Below are 23,632 nucleotides of genomic sequence, written 5' to 3' on the forward strand. Positions count from 1 at the left end.
GTACAATTTTCTTATATATATATATATATATATATTTTAGGATAAATTATAAATACACTATGAGATTTGCTTGATAAAATAAATGATTTGTTTTAAAATTAAAAACCTCATGGTGGAATATAATTTTCAGAATTACAGAAATAATGTATATTTTAACTAAATTCCAAGAATGTGTTTACCATTTATCCTATATTTTAATATAATTTTAAAACATTTACCAATATTATAATATTATTTTATGGCGGGATTGAATTGAACCGACATTGGCAATCGTCTCGGTGCAACAAATTTTATGACCTCGCAACTCCATCAACCGGAAAACAATAGAGATATCAGGTCAAATATATCTACGGATCAAATTGATTTTTTATTACGTGGCTTTTTTTCCATTCCAGCAGTAGATCCAATCCAAGAGATCCAAGCAAGACAAGATCATCACCACTGATGCCGCTGCAAAGCACCATAACACCATCGTCTTCTCTTCCAAAGACTCTGCCCTGTGTACGTGTACAATAATTTCACAGACCGATCCAAACCAGAAGCTTCAATGGCGTCGAGAAGAAGGGAATAGAGACCGTTGGATTCGCTATTTGCAGACGCACTAGTTTAGTTCGTCGTCTAGTCTTCGTCTTCGCATGACCAAATCAAATGGACGTGGAGAAATCGTCGTTGTGCAATTGCGTGGTGAACTTTCTTCTCGAAGAGAATTACTTGTTAACTGCATTCGAACTTCTTCATGAGCTTCTCGACGATGGTCTCGACGATCACGCCATTCGCCTCAAAGAGTTCTTCTCCGATCCCTATCAGTTCCCTCCCGATCAGATCTCTCGCTACAATGCCCTCCGAGGTTCTCTCTCTCTCTCTCTCTATATATATATATATATATATGTATATTACATGTAGTCTCTATAACTGTGGTGGTTGATAATTCTGTTTTAGATATTTATTGTTGCATTGAATTTGGGTGAGTTTTGATGTGAAGTTGTATTCTGTTTGAAAATCTGGATCGCAATGATCTGCTGTATGTGTTGCTAAGAAGTTTGAGAAAAAATGGATGTATGATATTTGTAAATAATTAAATTACAGGGATTAGGATATTGACTTTTCATTGGTTAATAGTTGAATTTGATCTTCATTGTCTTTTAACTTGAGTGAGGTTCATTTAATAATCAGAAGTTGCGAAGAACGCTTAACTTAATAACTGAAAGATTAAGACATATACTATGTATGTCCAATTTACCTTGTGCTTTTGATTTGCTACTGCTCTTATTTCTTATGTTTGGTCTTATGAAAAAGCAAATTTAGGGGAGAAGTAAGAGGAAAATTTTGTTTTCTTATTTTATATTCTAGAATGAAAACATGTCATATCAGAATAGCTGGTTTAGGGTTGAATATACTTGAATCATTGGTTTCTCAGTGCTTACTGCTGATGTAATGTTTTACTTGCTAATGTAATATTTTCTTGCCTTAGTTTGGTGAATCGATGCCTGGGATGTAGTGTGCCTGAATTACTATGTGATAAGTATATATATATATATATTATATCTTGAACTTATACTTAACTAAATGTCCTTTCTTTGCTGCTCATTTGTGGGAGCCAGTTGCGGACCCCCAGAATTTGCTAGAAGAAAAAGAAGCACTAGAAGAAAAATTAGCACTGTGTGAGTATGAGCTTCGTTTGGCCCAAGAGGACATTCTGAAAGTGAAGGATGACTTGCAAAGGAAAAATGAGTTAACAGAAGATGAATCTCCTGGTAATTTTTCAACTTTGCTTCACATCTAAGGGTATATGCTTTTCAATGTTTCAGCATTGTTTTCCAACACATTCTTCTGTGTGCAATGCATATAATGTGTTTTGCGTTGTCTGCCCTGGCAAATACATATTAAAATTGGTCCATAATGTGTTTTCTCAAAATAATTGAACTATTTTTCATTTCTTTTTTCTGTGTTTGCAATCTACTGCTTTATCTTTGGTTGCCTATTTGGCATCCATGCCAAAATTAAGTTTTCAGAAATGACAGACACATAAAAGAACTCTTATCTGTGGATGCTGGCACCTGTGTTCGTTCCCATCTGCAATATCTTAATGATGTTTTCTGTTTATATTAAATTGCACTGATAAATAATGTTGTCTTATTAACTTTTCTTGGTTTAAAATTGTTGCTTAGTTGGTTTTATTGATTGGTTTTGTATTTTGTGCTTGGTCTTGTCAAATAACCACAATGTTTTTCTTAATTTGTGTGTTATGTAAATTGCATTTTGCAGGGCCCAAAGCTGATGTGTCTGCAAATAATGGGCCAGATTCTCAACAAGGAAAGAAGGAAACTTCATTTTCTGATTTGGGCCATTTGAAAGACAATGAACGTCAAAATCTCAACTGTGCTGTGAAGGAGTATTTGCTTTTAGCAGGATACCGCCTTACTGTGATGACATTTTATGAAGAGGTATGTAAAATATAGGTCTTGTTAATTTTCTTCTCTTAAACTCTAATGTGTCGTTATATTAGTATCTTCTCTTGTTAACGCTTATGTTCAATGGAAAGATGCCATTTATTTCTTATTAAGCCATTTGAATTTAATTGTCTGCCCTTTCCTTGCTTTACTTTTAGCAACTCTTGCTTGAAATTGAAACTGTTGACTGCACAAGGTATGCAGTTGGTCAAGTGGTGGAAATGAGAGACAAAATATGACGCAGAACTATAACAAAGTTCCCATAAAAATCAGTTCACATGTATAAATTATATGTATTCTTTTACGTAATTACTCATGCATGAGTAAAGGACATGGATATTAAATAACTGCTTTATGATATTGCATATGCAATTGGGTTGCCCAGGTAGGTGGTTTCTGAACCTCATCAACATCCTTCTGTGTTGATCAGATGGGTCAGTTCAGCTATTGAAATACTAGTTTAGTTTAATCTGAAATAAACTAAGGATTTTGTTAATTAATGTGTGCCCTTCGGGGCACATGTTAAGAAGCTTAAAATAATAGTGCATCTTGCATGAAAGTGCGTGCAATAAAGAATGTACAATCATTTAAAGCCCTCTTAACATGTGCCATAAGGGCACACATTACCAAGACCCATAAACCAATTAATTTTGAATTCTGTATTTGATCTCTCTTGCGTCGTGGTGACATATGTTTTTGGTGTATATAGCATCACTGAATAATTAGAAGCTCTAGAAAGTACATTTCAAATAGAATATAGGATCTGGTTCATATACCTTATACACATGAATGTTGTTTTAACTTTTCATACCTTTCACCACAGGTTACCAACCAGAATCTAGATGTCTGGGAGAACTCATCTGCATGTGTACCAGATGCCTTGCGTCATTACTATTACCAGTACTTCTCATCCACTGCAGAGGCTGCTGAGGTACTTCCTGAAACATACATGGGGTAGGCTAGTTTTTCTGTGTATTATTAAAGAGAGTGCATATGAATTATTAACCTTGTATGGATCATCTGACATTAATGTCTATTGGAACCAAATCAGTAATTACCAAAATTTTACTTGGTAAGTGCTTCATGGGGCCTCTTTAATTAGTTCGAGGCTTTGATACTTTAATTTGATGCTCAACCGGTTTTTGACGATTGATGTTCACCAAAGTCTCTGATATATTTGATCTGAATCTTGTTGCTTGTTGCTGAACTGCGACATAAATGAGACAGCTAACTATGCTGCAGGAAAAAGTTGCAATGGTTCGAGAGAAGGAGTCTTTTCTAAAAGAAAATGAGAAGCTCAAAAACAAAAATGCGTCTTTGCTTGAAAACAAAGATTTGACTGATGGTCAAGTTATGGCGTTAACAAGATCCTTGGAAGCTCTACACAAGGAATTGAAGGAGAAGGAAATTCTGGTAGTTCTCTCTGATTAACTCCATCTTGGAAAACAGATTTCAATCATATATTTATGTTGGAAATTATAGCTGATATCATGGTATTCAGGTGAAAGATTTGAAGCAGTTTTTGGACCACCAAAGAAAAGAACTCAATGACTGCAGAGCTGAAATCACTTCATTGAAAATGCACATTGAAGGTTGTCGATCTGGATGGAATTTGGCAGCTGGTGACATTGAACACATGCAATCACAAACGTTAGAAAGCTACAGAGAAGAAATAAAATTGCTGCATAAGGAAATAGAAACTTTAAAGGGTACGAAATTTGTTGCTACAGAATCTGTAGAATCTAATAATCATGATACAGAGTTTACGGAGACAAAAGACAAAGTTGTTGTTTTCCATGAAAATAATGCTGTATCATCTCCAGTTGAAATAACATCTGGAGTTCTAGAAACTGTGGGTGCTCAATCACTGGCAAATCAAACATCTGATGACACCAGTGATAAACCTGAGACAGTACCAGGAGAGACATTATTAAGTTCTTCAAATGATAATAATGGTGCTATTGAGAGTGCTGAGCATGTCCCCAAAAATGATGGTGAACCGCTACTAGAAGATAATGGGCTACTTCTAAAATCAGACAGTCGAGGTAGTGAACCAGGCCCTGAAAAGATGGTAAGCTATTAGTATTTTGTGCTTTAGAGCATGTTAGGTCCTCCCATAAAGGGACGACTTATTTTAATCTGTCTAAAATATAATTGAACTTTTCCAGGGTTTGGAAACCATTCAGATCCTCTCGGATGCATTGCCTAAAATTGTTCCTTATGTTCTAATCAACCACCGTGAGGTTTGGTTGTGAATATTTTGTTCCTATTTGTAATTTCATCTGTCATTATCGTGGATTCTGTTCTTGCATTTTTTTTGGTAATTATTTAAAGTGAATGTTGGACTTATAATTATCATTTGGGTATTTTGCTTTTAGGAGCTTCTTCCTCTGATAATGTGTGCTATCGAGCGCCATCCAGAGAGCAGCACACGAGATTCCTTGACCCACACATTGTTTAACTTAATTAAACGTCCAGATGGACAACAGAGACGAATTATAATGGACGTAGGTTTTTGTATCAAGTACCACACCATCAATTATTTGTAAGATATCTTTGTGATTTAAACATGATGTTGAATCATTTTATTCTGTTCAGGCCTGTGTTACACTTGCTAAGAGTGTAGGAGAAATGAGAACAGAGACAGAATTGCTTCCCCAGTGCTGGGAACAAGTGAGCTTAAAACCATGATTTTACAAGGACTCTCAGTTTAGCTGTATTTATCCATTTTGTCTTTGTGATGGATTTTGATAATTCTGATTTTTCTGGAATGCAGATTAATCACATGTATGAGGAGCGCAGGCTTCTTGTTGCTCAATCATGTGGAGAGCTTGCAGAATTTGTCCGGCCTGAGATTCGTGATTCTCTCATCTTGTCTATCATGCAACAACTGATAGAGGATTCTGCAATTGTTGTCCGTGAAGCTGCTGCTCACAATCTGGCCTTGCTGCTTCCACTCTTCCCAAGCGTGGATAAATATTTCAAGGTCAGCCTCACTAAATATGCTTCAAGGCAATCATGGAGAAGAAAACTGACTTGACAGAATTGCCTACAATGTAAGCTATGTGGTCTAGGGAATGGAGCATTTTTCCCTGATCATATTATGATGACTTTAACGGGAAAAAATATGAAGAAAAAAAGTACCTCCAATTCCTCTCTCTATTTTTGATAGGTTGAAGAGATGATGTTTCAGTTGGTATGTGATCCATCTGGCGTGGTTGTAGAGACAATAATCAAAGAATTGGTTCCTGCTTTAATAAATTGGGGAAACAAATTGGACCATATTTTACAAGTTTTAATCTCTCACATCTTAAGCTCTGCTGAGGTATGATTGTTTCTTCTACCTCATTATTCCTCAGCTGTTGCCTATAACTGTCTGATAACCCAATACACTTTTATTGTTATTATTACTACTACTACTGCTTTCAGCGTTGCCCACCTCTTTCGGGGGTCGAAGGTTCTGTTGAATCACATCTCCGTGTTCTAGGAGAAAGAGAGCGCTGGAATGTTGATGTCTTATTACAGTTGCTGGCAGAAACGCTTCCATTTGTGCATGAGAAAGCGATTGAGACATGTCCATTTCCAAACATTTCAGAAAATTCAGGAACACTGTTTTCTACCTCCTGTCTTGAACAGTATATAGGGTAATCTCTGCATGACCCAACTTTTTCACAAATCTTTTCCACTTCGATGTGGGACAGAACTTTTTATTTTGCATAATATTGTCATAGCTTTCAAAAATCTAGCTACTGCCATTTTGCTTCTGATAGGTTCTGATGTCTGGCCAGGGGGCGTGTGGAATGGCCTGCATTTGAATGGCTGCACATTGACTGCTTTCCTGATTTGATTCAACTAGCCTCTCTGTTACCTCAGAAGGAAGATAATTTAAGACGTCGAATCACAAAGGTACTTTTATCTGCTCTTGCATTTATTGCTTTTTGTATTTATCATGCCTCTATTGTTACGCACGACGTTAGTGTTATTCCAGTAGTTGCTGACCTGGACATTGGTAATGTAGTTTTTGTTGGCTGTATCTGAACATTTGGGGGATGATTATCTGACAAACATTATGCTGCAAGTATTCTTGGTAGCCGTTGGTGATAATGCTGATTTAAAATTTTTCCCATCTACCATCCAGTCAAGAATCAGAGGTGAAATTTGAAATATTCATTATTACTATATATCACATTGTTACTATTATGTAGTTATTGTCTACACCATTAGAAGGTCGTTGATTCTTGCTGCCACAGGATTGAGACCAAAAACTTCTGTAACTGAGAGACTGGCTACTATGTGTGTTCTACCACTTCTCTTGGCGGGCGTGTTAGGATCTCCTAGCAAGAACGAAGAGTTGACAGAATACTTGAGAAATTTGTTAGTTCAAAGTGTAGTGGACGAGGGTCAGCCAACTAGGCGCCATGCTGAGATCGTTAACTCTGTCCGCTTCCTCTGGTTCGTATTTTGTGAAAAAAGTTCCAGTATATTGAGCTTATGGTTGGTCTGAAATTCATTATTTGACTCGTTCCTTTTAAGCAGTACATTTGAAGAACATCATAATATGATTTTTAATGTCTTGTGGGATATGGTTGCAAGCTCCAACATAAATATGCAAATCAGTGCTGCCAATCTGTTGAAAGTTAGTGTAAGTGCATTCATTCTTCTGGAGTTCGTATCTCTGACCACTTCTACCATTGCGTGTTATTAACTCTCAGATATCTTTCCCTTAATAGGTACCAAATATTGATGCTAAAGTGGCCTCAACTCATGTGTTGCCTGCTCTTGTTACTCTCGGCTCTGACCAAAACTTGAATGTAAAGTATGCAAGCATTGACGCATTTGGAGCTGTGGCACAGCATTTTAAAAATGATGTGGTATATATTTGTGGATGTTAATTTGATATTGACGTTTTCAATATAGCAGCTTGAATGCATCTTGCTGATCAAATTTTACACTCTTTAGATCATTGATAAAATACGTGTTCAAATGGATGCTTTTCTTGAAGATGGCTCACATGAAGCTACAATGGCTGTGGTCCATGCATTGGTGGTGGCTGTACCACATACAACAGACAGACTTAGAGATTATATCCCGAACCCTTCTTCTTGCAGAATTTCTGTCAATGCTTGAAAGAATTCAGAATATTTCTTCCTTTCCATCTTGTCATTTCAGATGTTTCATTTGTTCCTCATTTTATTTAATGTACTGCGATTTTTTATTCCCTTGACTTGATATACATCTATTGTCAAAGATTTTCCAACTCACATGCACATCCCTTCCTTCAAGTGATGTGATGCGTCGTCGTGAGAGAGCTGATGCATTTTGTGAATCAATCCGTGCTCTAGATGCAACAGGTTTGCTTCTTTTGAAGAAGTGTTTTCTTTTTCCTTTGTTAGCTGTGTGAGTGAAATGCTTGTTGTAGACCAAAATTGTGTTTTTTAAGATGGGGACTACAATTTTGTGTCTATTTTAATATTTTCTCCTATAATAATAACAATGATGAGGTTATTGCTCAACAAATTTTGCAATGTGAGGAGACTTTTTGGCTTGCTTGCTGCAGGTTTACCGGCAACTAGTGTTAAGGATTTGCTTCTGCCAGCAATACAGAATTTGTTGAAAGACCATGATGCGCTTGATCCAGCACATAAAGAAGCACTTGAAATCATAATGAGGGAAAGATCAGGTGGAACTTTTGAGAGTTTTAGTAAGGTGATGGGTTCTCATATTGGAATTGCATCATCTGTGACCAGTTTCTTTGAAGGTGGGCTACTGGGCAAGAAGGAAACTGGAGACCCACCACCACCACCATCACCTGAGCCAGTTGAGCCCCCAAAGCCTGTTGTGCAATCCCCGGCTGAGGACACTACATTTAGGCGAATCATGAGGGCTAGTTTCACAGACATGCTCAGAGGAAGAACGAAGAGCAGCGAAGAACCTTCTCTGGGTCACTGAATTTTAAACTTCTACCTTTCTCTTTCAAAAATTCATCTGGTGTAGTGGAAGCTTATTTATTTATTGTTTATATTCTTCTATTCCATGTTAAGAACTTTTTCCCATATTCAAGAGGTTGAAAATTTTGTATTTGATTGATGAGAGTAATAAATTTTTTTTCTCGGCTTTCATGGACTCTAGACAAGGAAAAGAATGATCATCTTACTTCTGAATCTTTTTTGGTTGTGTTACTCACAAAACCAAATTAATTTGTCCAACATTTTGTAGCAGGTGGGGTTATGTTGATCGTATGCTTTCTGGGAATGCTGGATTTCACGAATGGACTTCTTCAGCTGGCACCTGATATTGCTGGTAAGTCTTCTCATGTTACGTATTTTTTTTGATCGGCGAAAGTTAGTAGTTAGTTGCTAGATTAGTACTTAGGGGAGTTAACTCACACCCTTATTGGACATCACTAAATACGTGAACAGATTATATTTTATTCTTTAAAATGGAAGACAATTTTGAATTTAAACTTTAACCATCTATTTTATAAAATAAAATGTGATTTGTTCATTTATTCATTGATATCCGATGAAGTTAATTTTTTGTAAAGACTGTCTTCACTGCAAAATTTACAAGATAAACGGTTTGGATCCTCATTGTGGGCTCAGTATAGAACCCACAAGATGGAATATGGAGGATAGTAGTATAGAGGAACCATAGTCTCTTTTCATCAATAATTCATTACTTGCATGGATGAAAAAATGATATTATTATCTCTTTTATATTGAATTTTATATTTTGTCTTGTTTATTCATGTGTCTATAGCTTTACTTAAAAAAAAAAAAAAAAGTTAGGATAATTATGCCTAATATGTGAAATTTATTATATTTTTTTCTAAACTTGAAGGTAGTCAATATAATTTATTTGTATTATTATTATTTTTAATTTTTCTTTTTGTCTTTCTGATAAAATGGGACTCATAACCCCATGGTACGTACAGCATATGGAGACTAAGAACTCATTGGATTAATTAATAAATTTTGTGTGCGATGGTAATCGTACTTTCTAATTTCGATCCTAATGATAATGGCGGTTTAGGTAGTAGTCACTTGCTGTAAAATCACTAAGACCGTGTGGTCGGAAGGGTGACCTAATGTACCTTTAGGTCAAGTTTGGGAACTTGTAAAAAAGTCAAAAAGTTAAAAAGTTATTTAAAAAGTTAAAAAGTTAACACTATTCACCAAAAGTTAACATTTACAGTTACACAACTCTCAATTTGAATTTTTCCCTACAAATTAATTTTTACAATTTTTTATTACACATTTTTCCATAAAAAGTCAAAAAGTTAACCTAAACATCCATATTTTCAACCTCAATTTTTTAGTCTAAAAAGACAAAAAATATACTTATTTAGGACATCCCAAACAACCCCTTAATTCCTAATTGTGACTTTTCTGGGATTCCAAATCCATTAGATATCTAATTCCTTGTGACTTAACAAAACAAGATTTCCAAAGCTTATAAGACAACGCTCTCTTCTGCTGTTCATATTCTCCCTAACACAACGCTATCAAGGTTCACTTTTGCCTTGACTCTCTCTCTCTCTCTCTCTCTGCAACACAGTTTAAACGACTTTCTTTGTTTCTGCGTCATTGAATCTGGTAGCAGCTAGGCTGGCTTCATGGGAAAGAAAAAGCTTGAAACCCACATGGTTGCTGATGGAAAGAAACCCTGCCTTCTCTGATGTTGTTCTTGCGCGAAAAGGATAAGCAAAACAGAGAAAGCAACAAAAACAACAGCAGCAAAGACACTGTCCAATGCCCAGAAATCATCGACCTTGATGCAATCGAAGAACTAAATCGCGTGGCAAGCAACAAGAACAACAACAGCAGAAAAGAAACTATCCAATACCCAGAAATCATCGATCTTGAAGAGTCTGATGATGCATTGAAAGATTGCACGTCTTCTAGGGTTTCTGACTCTGGCACTACGGTTCTGGGTATTGATAACGATCAATGTGGTGAAAAACCGGTTCCATTCGACTTAGGTTGTCGTTTTACAGTGAATGGCTTTCTAGGGTTGAATGGTGAGTTATCTTTTGTTTCTGTTTTCGACCACGATTTGGTGGTGATGGAGGAGGGAGCTAGCGCTTATCTTACAGGCAAAAGTGCTGCCATTAGAGATGTGAATTATTCGACTGATGTTATGAAGCTGTCGTCGGAAGATGATATGATGAATGAGTTTTGGAAGGAAAACCTCTTTGATTTTTTTGAAGACGCATGTTAGGCTAGTTACTCTGGTCTGTTTTTCTTTGAAAGTTGATAATTGTAATTTACAATCCAACTTGAATATTTTCGTATCATATTTTTATGACTTATTCTTTATACTATTACTATTCTGTGAATATTTTCATATCATATTTTTATGACGTATTCTTTATACTATTACTATTCTGTTGGTGTAATGATTTTAAATACGAAGAAATTACAAATAAGTGGGAAAAAGTCTCAATATACATCGAGACTTTTGAAACTTTTGCAAAGCAATATCACTGGGAAAAACTCTCCATTATATCATTGATTAATCAAAATTTCAAATTGTGATAGTAAAGATACGTAGCATCGTTGAAAAATACAGGATTGAGTTATTAGAAGACAAAATAATCCCTCATCCATTCACACATAATTTTTTTATTAACTAATGATATAATGTTTTTTAATGCAAAAGTGTTAGGCTCATAATTTAATTTTCTATTAGCATAATATCCGTACTATGCACGGTTTAAAATAAATAATTAAAAGTTATTCTTGAAATTAAATTATAACAAAAAATTTGTTTATAATATAAAAGAAAATTAATTTAACATTAATTAGTTTCCATATAATAGTTATATTTAAGATAAAATATAAATATATTTTGTCTTGATGAATTTTGTAATTTTAGCATTTCAATTTACCAATTATCTCATATCTATTATGTAAAATTAATTACCTTATCTATTTTTTAGAATTCAATCAATCAAAATTGAAGAATAAAAAAAACGAAAAATTGGTCTAAGATCCCTGGAGAGGAGAGGTCCACAATAATATGTTTTGATGGCTAAGGTCTCTCAACCTTATTTTATATTATAAAATACCTAATTTACCCTTCTTTATGACATAAGTTTGTTTGGATTTTGACAAACTGAAAATTCTATTGCTGACTTCACGGTGGAGATTTTGGAAACTGACTTCGCGGTGGAGATTTCATAGGGATTTTGCAAGTGTTGCAGTGGACTTGACGATAGAGATTGCTACGATCGTGTAGGTGTTACAGTGTGTTGATCGTGTATGTTTTTCAGTGGTGTTGAATCATGTATGTTTTCGATGGAGATTCCACATGGATTTCAATTTTTGTTTTGAATTTATGGAAGGATTCGGATTTCATATTAGTTTTCAAGTGTATTTTTTGCATTAGGTTTTTGTTTTCAGTTTTGATCAATTTAAAAGAGAGGCTAGCTCAGTGAAATTGTTTATGATTTTTGGAGTTGATTTTTCATTCTCTGTTATTGATCAATTTTAGAGAGAGGCCAACTTGATAGAGTTGATTTTGATTTTTGGAGTTCATTTTTCATTCTCTATTTTTTGGTCAATTTCAAAGATAGTTGATAGTGGAGTTGGTTTTGATATTTAAAGTTTATTTTTCGTGCTCTGTTTTTCATCAACATGCTTATCAATGATAAGTTTTGTTCTCTATTTTTTCAAACTAGAGAAATTTCTTTAAACCAGAGATAAGTGTAAATTTCTTATCATTTTTTCTCTAAGTTTTGTTCTCTGTTTTTTCTGCACTTTTGTTAGTATAGTCCTAAGAAAATTGTAAGTTTGTTATTATAATCCAACGAAAATTACAGAGAAAATTATAAGTTCATATAGACATATTATTAGAAGTTTCTAATGTAGATAGAATCTCAGAGAAAATTGTAAGTTTGTAGTTCAGTGAAAATCACAGAGAAAATTGTAAGTTTGTAGTCCAGTGAAAATCACAGAGAAAATTGTAATTTGTTATGGACATGTTATTATAAGTTTGTTATTTTTTATTTTTTATTTTTCTCAATTGAATGTTTTGCGAGCATAACAAATCTTCTCTATGAGTTTTTCTGCGTTTGTGTGGAATAGTTTGCATTTTTGTCAATTTGATGTTAATGTGTTTTTGTTTTTGTGATCTTGAAAGTGAATATAAATTCTTAAATTTCTCTGGACTTTTATTTGTAGTTTAGAGAAAATTATAAGTTTGTTGTTTACTTTCAGTTTATGGTTTAGAGAAAATTATAAGTTTGTAATTCAAAGTGAATATAAGTTTTTATTTCTCTTAGCAAAAGTAATTTTTTTTTTTTGTTTTTTCTTTCAGTTTCGATGGGCAGAGCAGTGTTTTTTTTTGTTCTCTTGAAGGTGTATATAAGCTTGTAAATTTCTCTGGATTTTGATATGAGTGCAATATTTCACAATCGCATAGAAAAAATTGTAAGCTTGTAATTCAGTGAAAATTACAGAGAAGCTTATAATTTCATAACAAATCTTTTGTGTGATTTTTGTCTATGATTGTGTTTAATAGTTAGCAGTAAATTTCTCTGTGATTCTCTCTTGATTCATTAAATTTTCTGTGATTTTGTTTTTGTTATCTTGAAGGTGAATGTAAGTTTGTAAATGTCTCTAGACTTTTATTTGAGTTCAGGAAAATCATAAGCTTGTTATTATAATCTAGAGAAAATTATAATTATTAGAAATTTCTTTGGACTTTTATATTGTTCTTGTGAAGTGTTTTTATATTGAACAAATAATTTTTCTTATCTTTTCTTTCAGTTTCGATGGACAGTGCAGTGTTGTTGTTGTGCAAATATGAGAATGATACTATTGTCATTAATGTTTTATGCGAATTGAATTTTGAGGAATTGGTTGGCATTTTGTGTAAAACATGGGAGAATTTGAAACCTGAGACCATGTGTATTTCATATTCTATTGTGGGCCATCCGAATTGTATGGTTCGAAATAATATTGATTTTCTGAATATGTTGAGCGTTGTTTGTGCACGTGGTGTTGATATAGTTGATGTTTCAGTTATTAGGTGTAGTATTTCTGATCAAGAGGGTGAAGTGGGGTCTAATTGGATAGATGTTGTGCATGGTGAATGCGATAGGCTGGTGGATATTGACAGGAATTCACTCTCTAAGTTTTGTTCTTACTAAGAAAATGTGTTATTGTCAGCTGGTTGGCGAAATAAAATTACGAGTGTTGGACAAAAATTTGAGGGTGGTGTGGTTAAGTTTCGTACTGTTTTATGCAAGTGCTATTGAGGTTGGTTTTCAGTTTACGAATGCTAAAAATGACAAGCTGAGGGTTACGACAGAATGTGCATATAAGGGATCAATGGGATGTATGTGGCGTGTACATGCTTCAGTTGAAAAAACAAATGGGTTCTTTTACATAAGAACTTTTAACAATGAACATATGTGTGGTGTGACAGTTTGTACTAGTAAACATGTTAGGATGACTTCCAGCTTAGTTTCTGGGCTGATGTTTGAAGAGGTAAATGCAAAACCTTTAACTCGTCCAGTGGATGTTGTCAAAGAAATGAAAGACAAGTATGGGGTCTCAATCAATTATAACTGTGGTTGGTTGGGGGTTAAAAAAGAAAAATGTCGTACATGTGGGGATTCTAGTTTGTCATTCGATCAATTACGGTGGTATTTTGATGAGGCATTGAAGAACAATCCAGGTAGTCGTTTTGAGTTAGATTTTGAAGATAACAAGCATTTCAAGAGAGTGTTTGTGGCTTTTCATGCATGCATTGTCGGTTTCAAATATTGTAGGTTATTGTTGTTTCTTGATGGAACATTTTTGAAAGGACAATACAAAGGAGTTATGCTTACTGCGACAGGGAAAGATGGGAATGAAAGTAATTGTAAATATATATAATTTTATCTATATATGTGGGAATTGAGTGAATGTGATTTTTCTCTGACACTTTGAATTTTCTATGGTTTTGGTCACTGTGTGAATTTTCTTTGGTTGTGGCCACTGTGTGAATTTTCTCTGGATTTTGGTCAGTGTGTGAATTTTCTCTGAATGTTGTCATTGTGTGAATTTTATTTGTAGTTGGTCACTAATCGAATTTTCTCTGGATGTTGCCAATGTGTGAATTTTCTCTAGAGTTGGTTACTAAGCGAATTTTCTCTGGAGGTTGCCAATGTGTGAATTTTCTCTGGAGTTAGTCACTAAGTGAATTTTCTCTGGAGGTTGCCATTGTGTGAATTTTCTCTGGTTTTGGCCACTGTGTGAAGTTTCTTTGGATGTTGGCAGTGTCAAATTTCTCTGGTTGTTTATTGTTCTAATTTTCTCTGCATGTGTATGTCTAATATGCTTATTCCTATTTGTTTTGTCGGTTTTTTTTTCCTATAGCTTTTGCTGTTGTTGATGCTGAGAATAAAGACAATTGGTGTTGGTTTCTTGAACATTAATATGAAGTATTGGGATTGGAGAGGGTGATAAGTTTCATATCAGATCAACATTGTGGTATTGTGGAAGGAATTGCTAGGTTTTTCCCTAATTGCTTTCATGGATTTTGTCTCGAATATCTAAAGAGAAATTTAAGGGATAGATTGTCATGTGGAAACACAAATTTGGTTAGGGAGACGATTGTGTCCAAGTTTTCAGAATGTGCATATGCGCCAACAAAGGCATCATTTCATTTCAAGTTAAATGAATTAAAAAGTGAGGGATGAGACATTGTGAGTGTTTTCTTGAGAAGTTTACCATATGAAAATTGGAGTGATACATATTTTGAGGGGAAACGTTATGATGAGATGTATTCAAATGTTGTTGAGTCATTCCATTCATGGATACGAGAAGCTCGACACTTGCCAATTAACAAATTTGGTGGACATGATATGGTTGCAAATCATGAATATGAGGTCTAATAGGAGTCTGCTCTCTAGTAAATGAAATAAAGTTCTCTGTCCTTGTATGGATAGTGTATTGGAGAAGGCTTTCATGGATGAGAGGACATGGAATGTGAGTTTATCATCTGATAATGTCTTTGAAGTGCATTGTTTTCCTTCGATTATGGTTGATCTTGGGTTAAGAATTTGTTCATGTCGAAAATGGGAAATAAATGGGTATCCAGGTCAACATGTTGTTGCTGCAATTTTTAGGAGTGAAAGGAATTTGAATTCATTTGTTGAACCATTTTTTCATGCTGATATGTATCGTCAAGTATACTCATTTTCGATTGGCCCAGTTCCAACTGTTGAAAAACCTATGTGTAGCATTGATGATGTTATGATTTTACCTCCATTAAGTAAGAGACCAGCTGGGAGGCCAAAGAAGAACAAAATTGCTTCTACTGGAGAGTTTAAAAGGGTGATTAAGTGTAGTCGATGTGAGAGTATTGGTCGTCATAATAAGAGGACATGCAAGAAACCTTTGTTAAATAGTTGAGGATAATACTTTTTGTTGATTGAATAATATATTTGATGATTACTTTGTGTATTTTGTTTTGTGAAATGTATTTTTTGGACAGTGTGTATATAATAATAATAATCAAATTCATTCAGAGAAATTTTCCAATAGCAGTGTGTAGACACCCCATTTTTGACCGACCTTAAGACTCAGACGTCATCGATTGAGTGCTCGGTGATAGTGCATGTTGTACTCGTTTCGAGTTTCTGAAGTTTTGGCCGAGTGCCTTGCCCCCGGGCCTCTTAACTCTTTGTGCTTCGGCTTGATTTGCGGGCCAGGCCTTGTTTCTCTTCCCTGAGGGAGGGAGAGGTCTTGTAGACCATCTCTTTGTGGTCGTAGACCCCTTTTCATGGTCGTAGACCACTTTTTCCCGTTTGGAGACTAGTTTTCGGTTTTTGGAGCCTTCGGCCGCGTGCCTTATCTCGTGACTGCTTAACGTTCTTCGTTTGGTGTGGTTTTTGAACCACACCTTGTTTCCTTGGCCTAGAGGGCCACTGTGGTTTGGGAGACCACTTTTGTGGTCGTAAACCACTTTTGGTGCTTGTCAGCTAGTTTTTGAGGCTCCCGGCTGCGCGCTTTGCCTCCCGAACTTTCTTCTTGCATCCGTTTTGGTTTGTTTTTGCTACAAACCTTGTTTTCCTTGTTTGCAAGGTGGTACAAGGGTGGGAGACCAGTTTTTTCCTTGGAGACCACTTTTCTTCCAGCCAGCCAGTTTTCTGATCTGACAACTGGTCTCCTAGGTCTTTGAGCCATCTTTTCTAGTCGACCACCCCACCCCTGGCTTGTTTTCAGTGTGCTGATCATCTCCCATCATGGCCGACCACGTGTTGTCTCAGGAGACCACTTGTGGTGGTCGGCCGACCACTTGAAGTAGCTGGCCGACCACTTCAAGTGGTCGGCTGCTTTTTGCCACCTTTTTGGAGATATTTTCCTCCAGCTGGCACAGCTGGAGGGCACTGAAGCTATCCTCCATACACGTGTATGAAGGGATTTCCTTGAACCTTAGCTTCTCCAAGAAGATTTGCCTTTGGTTCTTTTTGTTCTCTATAAGAGAGAACCATCTCCTTCCTCCTCTAGGTTCAGAAAAAAGTTTCTTGAGTGATACATATAGCTTTGTATCTATACTTCTTCATTTTGCTCTTGTTTTGTGTTCAGAAGTGTCATCTTGTCTTACTTTAACACACAAACACACACTCAAACACCATCCTTTTGCTACGGAGGTGCTTAGGAGCTGGTTTTGGTGTTCTTGGGTTGGTTTGAGCTTGAAAAACTTGCTGGAGTTGCAGCCTTGAATAAGTTCATCAAGGGTGAGTCTTTAACCCTTAAAACCCCCATTTTTGCTTAAGCTTTTGAGCCATTTTGCATGCTGTTTTGAGCTTAACTTCCTACTGAAAAAAGTTCTATATTTTGGTGCTTAAGATCTTTGTTTAAGGTCACTTTTGTGTTTGAGATTTTTTACCCCCTCTTAGGCCTTGTTTGGCCTTGCTTTTGTGCCTTCTTTGTGAGCTTTGGAATCACCTTGTTTTGGCCTTCTCACCATTGAAATCGTGGTGAGGATGGTGTTTTGAGGTCCCAAATAGGAGAGGGTCATCCCCTCTCCTTGTATTTTGAATACTTGCCATATATGCCTTATGTTTGAGCATGTGTTTTAAGCTTGTGTTGGCTTGTTCTTAGCATGTATTTGTGGTTATTTTGCTGAGCCTTACCACTATTTTTGCTTGGTTTGGTCATCCCTTGCATGCCTTATACACTTGTAGTGTAAATCACACACACTAACTTTGTATGCTTCATGAAATAGCATGTCATCCTAGCTTATGTTGAGTCCATTTCAGCATGTTTTTGGTGATTTTTTTCCATGTCATACTTTTGTTAGGGTTTGGTTTGGTTAGCCTTTGCATGCTCCATGCACTTGTAGTGTATTACCATGAAATTGCCTAGTGTGTCTCATGCTTTAATATGTCATTCTAGACTGCTTTTGGCTTAACTTCATGAAGCTTTTGTCCATGTTTTAACATGCCTTAGCTCTGATTTGGGTTGTTTTGACCATGCATGCCTTGCTTTGTATAGCTTTGGTTCATTCTAGCTTGTTAGCTTTGTGCATCAAGTCCACTAGCATGCATTACTTGGACTATTCGAATGATTTGACATCATTTATTATGTGATTTCAGTCCATGTTTCATGGTCATTCACTTGCATTCATGACTTATTCAATGCGTTGGAGGGTTTCCCTCTTTATGCCTTAACATGAGTCATTGTGTATGCCTTCATGCCTTAGCTTTCGAGCCATCATTTCAATGTGTTTTTGGGATTATTATGCCATGATATAACTCTGATTTTTGTTGATTAAGTCATCCCATGCTTGGTCTTAATAGGTGTAGTGTAATCCACCTTAATTGCCTTGTATGCATCATGCCTTATGCCCTTCATACTAGCTTATTTTGGCTTCCTTCCATGCATGTTTTAGACTTATTTTAACATGTTCTAGGCTTGTTTTAGGTTACCTTGATCACATGCTTCATGTTTTGCATACTTATAGTACAAGTGCTCTTGCATGATTCAAGCTTTGAGCGCCATTGCATGATTCATTTGTGTTGTGTACATGATTTGGCATCATCTAACATGACATTTCAGAACTTTTAGCATTGCCATGTTCCCACTTCATTCACTCTTTAAGTGTCTTTGAGTGTTATGCTTTGTTGCCTAGTTTATGGCTTAGCTTGTATGCTTGCATGCCTAGGTCTTTGAGTCCTCATCTTAGCATGTTTAGGTCTTTGTTTTGACCTACTTGAGCTTTGTCCATGCTTAGTTCATCCTTATTTGCCATGTATTGCATGCCTCCTTTGTAGTCCTCTTTATTAGCTTTCATGCTTTAGGACCCTAGCATGCTTTACTTGCATTGTTTAAGTGATTTGGCATCATTTCTTGTCTAATTTCAGTGCACTTAGTGTTGTCACACTTGCACATTTGTCACTCTTCAAGCCTTCTTGAGGGTTGTGCTCTTGGGCCTAGTTGAATGGCCAATGCATTGTGCATGCATACCTTGCCTTTTGTGCCTTAATTTTATCACCAATGGCCACTAATTTCGGCATGGTTGAGGCCCATCCATTTTGGTTTAAGTCCATTGTGCATTGTGTATGCCATGTAGTTCATAGCATTGAGTATGCCATGTTGTTCGAATGATTAATTTAGTATTGTGTATGCCATGTTCATTGCATTGTGTATACTAGTTACCATTTGCATTGTGTATGCTAGTTGTCATGAGCATTTTGTATGCCATGTAGTTCATAGCATTGTGTATGCTAGTATGCTAATTGCATGTGTTTGCACATTTGTCCCTTGCATGTTTGCATGCTTAAGTTGCATTACATTGAGTTGCATGGTTGAGTCGCATTGTGCATGCCATGTTTATGTTGCATTGTATTTGGAATAGGTGTTAGTCCAAACATAGGAAAAGAGGGACGTTTCATACTTGAAGTGATGAAGCGTGCCTTAATTCCTGGTCGCTGATGCTCTTGATCATACATGATAGAGTTCTAGGCTTTATGTGTTTACTTGTGCATTCATTTTTTTACATTGAATTGTGCAACTTCGCCTCTCGGCCATCATGCATTGAAATGCTCGATTGATGGCCCGAGGGTTGAGAACTACACTCCCTTGAGTTCATGACATGATAGGGAGGGTGGTTGTGCACACATATCTTGCAAATACATTGCCATGCCCTTTCTTGCTCTTTGTTGCAGCAAATTGTAGTTCAGCAGCAACAATTGGTCGGCCAGCCAGAAAAACTAGTTGGCCGACCACTTTTTCTAGCTTTCAACAAAGATAGGTGGTCGGCCATGGCTGCAGACACCAACAACTGGTCGGCCACCCTCCCACAGGTCCCCAAGGTGGAGTTTCAGCTTTCTGGAGCTTTGTGCAAGGTTCTGTGGACAATTGCAAACAGCGGCAAATCGGGGCATTGCATTGGATTTCCGAACGAAGCGACCGAGCATGCATCCAGTCTTCTCCCTCTAAGGACCTCCTGCTTTTATTGCTTTCCTTAGCTGCCATGCTTAGATAGCTAGCCTTTGCTTTGGTTTGTACTTTAATAGTTAATGCGTTTAGCTATTTCAATTTGTTTTGTAATAATTAGTTAACTAGGATTAGTTAATTAATTTGTTTTGTAATAATCAATTTAATTAGCTTAGATTAGCTGGTTAGCTTCTTGTTCGGTTCCTCCGTCGAGAGGGCCAACTGTTGTAATAAGCGTGCGTGTGTGTGATGCATGTCTTCAAATCCCCATTTCTTTCTCCCTTTTACTTTACCGCTTACGATGGTTAGTTTTAGGGCATGTTTCAATTAGCATCCTTATGCTTTCATGCGTGCATCCATTCATCTGTATTGCATGCACCGGGCTCGCCGCATCATTCTAACTGCATTGTATTTTGAATACATTTATTTGAATACATGTACAAAGTTGCATTTCACATGACATTCTAGATAGCCGACCCTATTTTAGTTGCATTGTTGCATGTGTTGCATTAGCCATTTTAACATGAACTAGGATCATGCATGATTTCTAACTAGTTCCTTGTTTTGGCTCGGAGTACACTGTGAGTGTTTACGCTTTAGCAGACTGCATGTGTGTTAACGATTACCATGAAAGCATGCTTGCCATGAGGCTAATTGCTTATTTACTATAACTGCCTGAATGCCTGTGGGTGAAGGTTGGATTACTTGAATTTGAATAATTCATTGAAATTCTCGATTTAGCCTACTTGCGAGTAACAAACTTCAAACCATTTCTAAACAAACGGATATGCAATGTTTTGTTTCAAATTAGGCGATCTAGTCTATACTTGTATGCTGTGCGCATCACATAGTAATTCTAGCTAATTAATCGGAATAAGAACACATGTGCTTTCAAAAACAAAATATCATGTTTAGTATAGGCCGATCTTTGATCGAGCGAGCGGGGGTGCTCATTACATGACCGTCCCTTTTCGTACCCAAGTTCCCAAGCCGAGGCAACTTTGGTGATGACGGACACGTGGCCTTAGGCACGAGTCAGGGTTTCCTAAATTCTCCCAAGTAGGCAAAGCAGTCCATGTTTGGCACTTCTTTATAAAAATCAGTTTTTCAAAACGATTTGCCGGATTTGGACTCTTTGGTGATTTATCGGTTTTACATCGCACATTGTAAGATTAGGTTCAGAACCGCGACATTTGAGTCTGAACTGTAGTAGCTCAGAATAAAGCGAGATTCGCATCGCCTCGTCGCGCGCGCGAATGTCAGGGAGTTCCCGGGAGCGCGTCTACAGTTTCTGGCGACTCTGTTAGGGAATTTTAGAGAACTTGACTCAAACTCATGATATCTTGTTTTGTAATACCAGTCAAATTCATCTAGAGAAATTTGCCAAAAGTAGAGAAATTTACTATGGGCATTGTTTGTTGAAATGTGCATTGTGTTTTGTGAGGTCAAATTTATCCAGAGAAATTTGCCAATAGTAGAGAAAATTACAGTGTGCATTGTGTTTGTTGATACATACTATAGGCAGTGTGTTTATAATACCAGTAAAATTCATCTAGAGAAATTTGCCACTAGCAGAGAAAATTCTCTGTGCATTGTGTTTTGTGAGATCAAATTCATCTAGAGAAATTTGCCAATAGCAGAGAAAATTACTGTGTACATTGTGTTTTTTGAATTTGATGATTGTTTTGTACGAACACAGTGCATTATAGATTACATGATTATATAGGCACCCTCTTGGCACGATATGAGTTAAATTTGTTTGTGAATTTCTGGTAACTTCATACTAGTCAAATTCATCCAGAGAAATTTGCCAATAGAAGAGAAATTTACGATGGGCATTGTGTTTTTTGAAATGTGCATTGTGTTTTGTGAGGTCAAATTCATCCACAGAAATTTGCCAATAGCAGAGAAAATTACTGTGTGCATTGTGTTTTTTGAATTTGATGATTGTTTTGTACTAACACAGTGTATTACAGATTACATGATCATATAGGTACCCTCTTGGCACGATACGAGTTAAATTTCTCTATGAATTTCTGGTAACATCATACCAGAGAAATTTCTGCAGACAATTTTCTTTGTGTGGATTGTGTTGACAATCACAACTTAGCATGCATTATAAAAAAAATATATATATTTAACCATTGATAGCTATGAAATTTACATTAGTCAAAAAAGATATTTTCATATATGTCAAACATCATCATTCCTTCAATGTATGAAAAAACAAATTGAAGGGTGATTCCTAATTACATTGTGTGCATTGTCTTCATTTCACTAGTGTGCTTTCACTATTCTATTTTTGATTATTCTTCTGGTGGCATTTGAATTGGTTCTGTCCATGACTGGCCAACTTCGGTCACAAATCTCTCTATGATTTTTGCCCTCATCAACCTTACGTCCTGTGTCGACAATTTCGAGCTGATAGGTTCGTGGTTGCTATATTGTCTCATTATGTAGCATACAAAGAGGCCACAATCTACACTGCATAGAAATTATAGGTATAGTTAGTTTTAAGAAACATTCAAATTAGATTATCGTATTTATAGATGTATGAAACTTACGAATCACTGTCTTGTTGTGGAGCATTGTTGACATATTCAAAGTCATAATTTGTGTTTTGTGAGTCTATCAATTTGAAAGAGGGTTGTGATTATGCCTCTTTTTCAAGGTAAGCTTTCAAAAAATTCTCCACATAATCTTGCTGCAAAAAAATAATTTTTAAATAACAGAGAAATTTATACACAAATCAATGGGACATCATATAAACATTATCATGGATCAGAGAAATTTGCACTCGTTACCAATTGTTTTGCATCTTTGATATATTTGTCTTGTGTATTATCCCTCATTGGCCTTAGTGAGTTGTAGAACCTTCATAAATAGTCTTGTTTGTCCAAGACTAGCAAGGTCTAGTGATTTTCATCTGTTGACTTCTCATTGCCCCCAGTATTTATTGGGAAATGGAGGAACCTGTAGTTCCTCCATGCTGTTTCAAGATGCTTGTCAAAAAATGAGACTCGGAAAGTTTGATTTTCCGTCATCTTGATGAAGTTCTGCGGTCAGAGAAAATCAAAAAATGGTTATGAGAAAATTGAAATGACAGGAGTTTAAGAAATATACACAGAGAAATTTTAAATGTACACAATTAGCCAGGGAAAATTAGACTAGTGACACAACTGGCTTCAAGAAGTATCTTAACAAGAGAAAGTAACAAGTAAATTCTAGAGAAAATCAATAAAAGAGTAGTAACTATAACACCCGCATCCTTTAATTCATTGGAGAGTATATTTAATTCCCTTATTTTCATTTTTTGGGAGTCTTTGGAGTTGTTGAATTTTGGTTTTGGAGGAGTATGATTCGATTTAAACTCGTTGGGTTTGTTTGTTTGCACTTGTTCTTGTCAAAAAGTTCCTTAGGAACTTAGAAATTCTATTCTGGGGTCGACACCAGCCTTCCTAAGGGTCGACCTTTACTTGTTGGTGAAGTGTTTCGAAGTGTTGCTAGAATTTAGGGTCGACACCAGCCTTGGTGGTGTCGACACCTGCCTCTTGTTGCTGTCCACAAGGGTCGACACCAGTTTGGGAAGGGTCGACCTTTGTATATTGCAGAATCTGGGTATTAGTTATTGGAATTTAGGGTTGACCATTTCTGTCCAAGGTTCGATACCTTGCTTGTTGCCAGCATTGTCTTCTCTTGCTGAAGGGTCGACACCACCACACCAAGGGTCAACCCTTACGTGTT

The 23,632-nt window shown here is 36.2% G+C and overlaps 1 protein-coding gene across 1 annotated transcript; it reads left to right on the forward strand.

The window, feature by feature from the left end:
* The first annotated feature begins 392 nt into the window (after positions 1-392).
* Positions 393-10,774, forward strand: LOC114274005 (uncharacterized). Its single transcript, XM_082897187.1, has 21 exons — positions 393-847; positions 1,602-1,754; positions 2,266-2,444; positions 3,274-3,381; positions 3,693-3,863; positions 3,952-4,521; positions 4,619-4,693; positions 4,829-4,957; positions 5,049-5,123; positions 5,227-5,436; positions 5,623-5,775; positions 5,880-6,094; positions 6,239-6,356; positions 6,469-6,601; positions 6,701-6,902; positions 6,987-7,092; positions 7,181-7,321; positions 7,410-7,533; positions 7,685-7,801; positions 8,008-8,750; positions 10,050-10,774. Exons 1-20 carry the CDS (start codon positions 649-651, stop codon positions 8,397-8,399), a joined length of 3,570 nt encoding a protein of 1,189 aa, XP_082753313.1. The 5' UTR covers positions 393-648; the 3' UTR covers positions 8,400-8,750; positions 10,050-10,774.
* The last annotated feature ends 12,858 nt before the right edge of the window (positions 10,775-23,632 follow it).

Source organism: Camellia sinensis, chromosome 1 (genome assembly GCF_055761805.1).
Source record: "Camellia sinensis isolate YWXY chromosome 1, ASM5576180v1, whole genome shotgun sequence".
Classification (NCBI taxonomy): domain Eukaryota; kingdom Viridiplantae; phylum Streptophyta; class Magnoliopsida; order Ericales; family Theaceae; genus Camellia; species Camellia sinensis.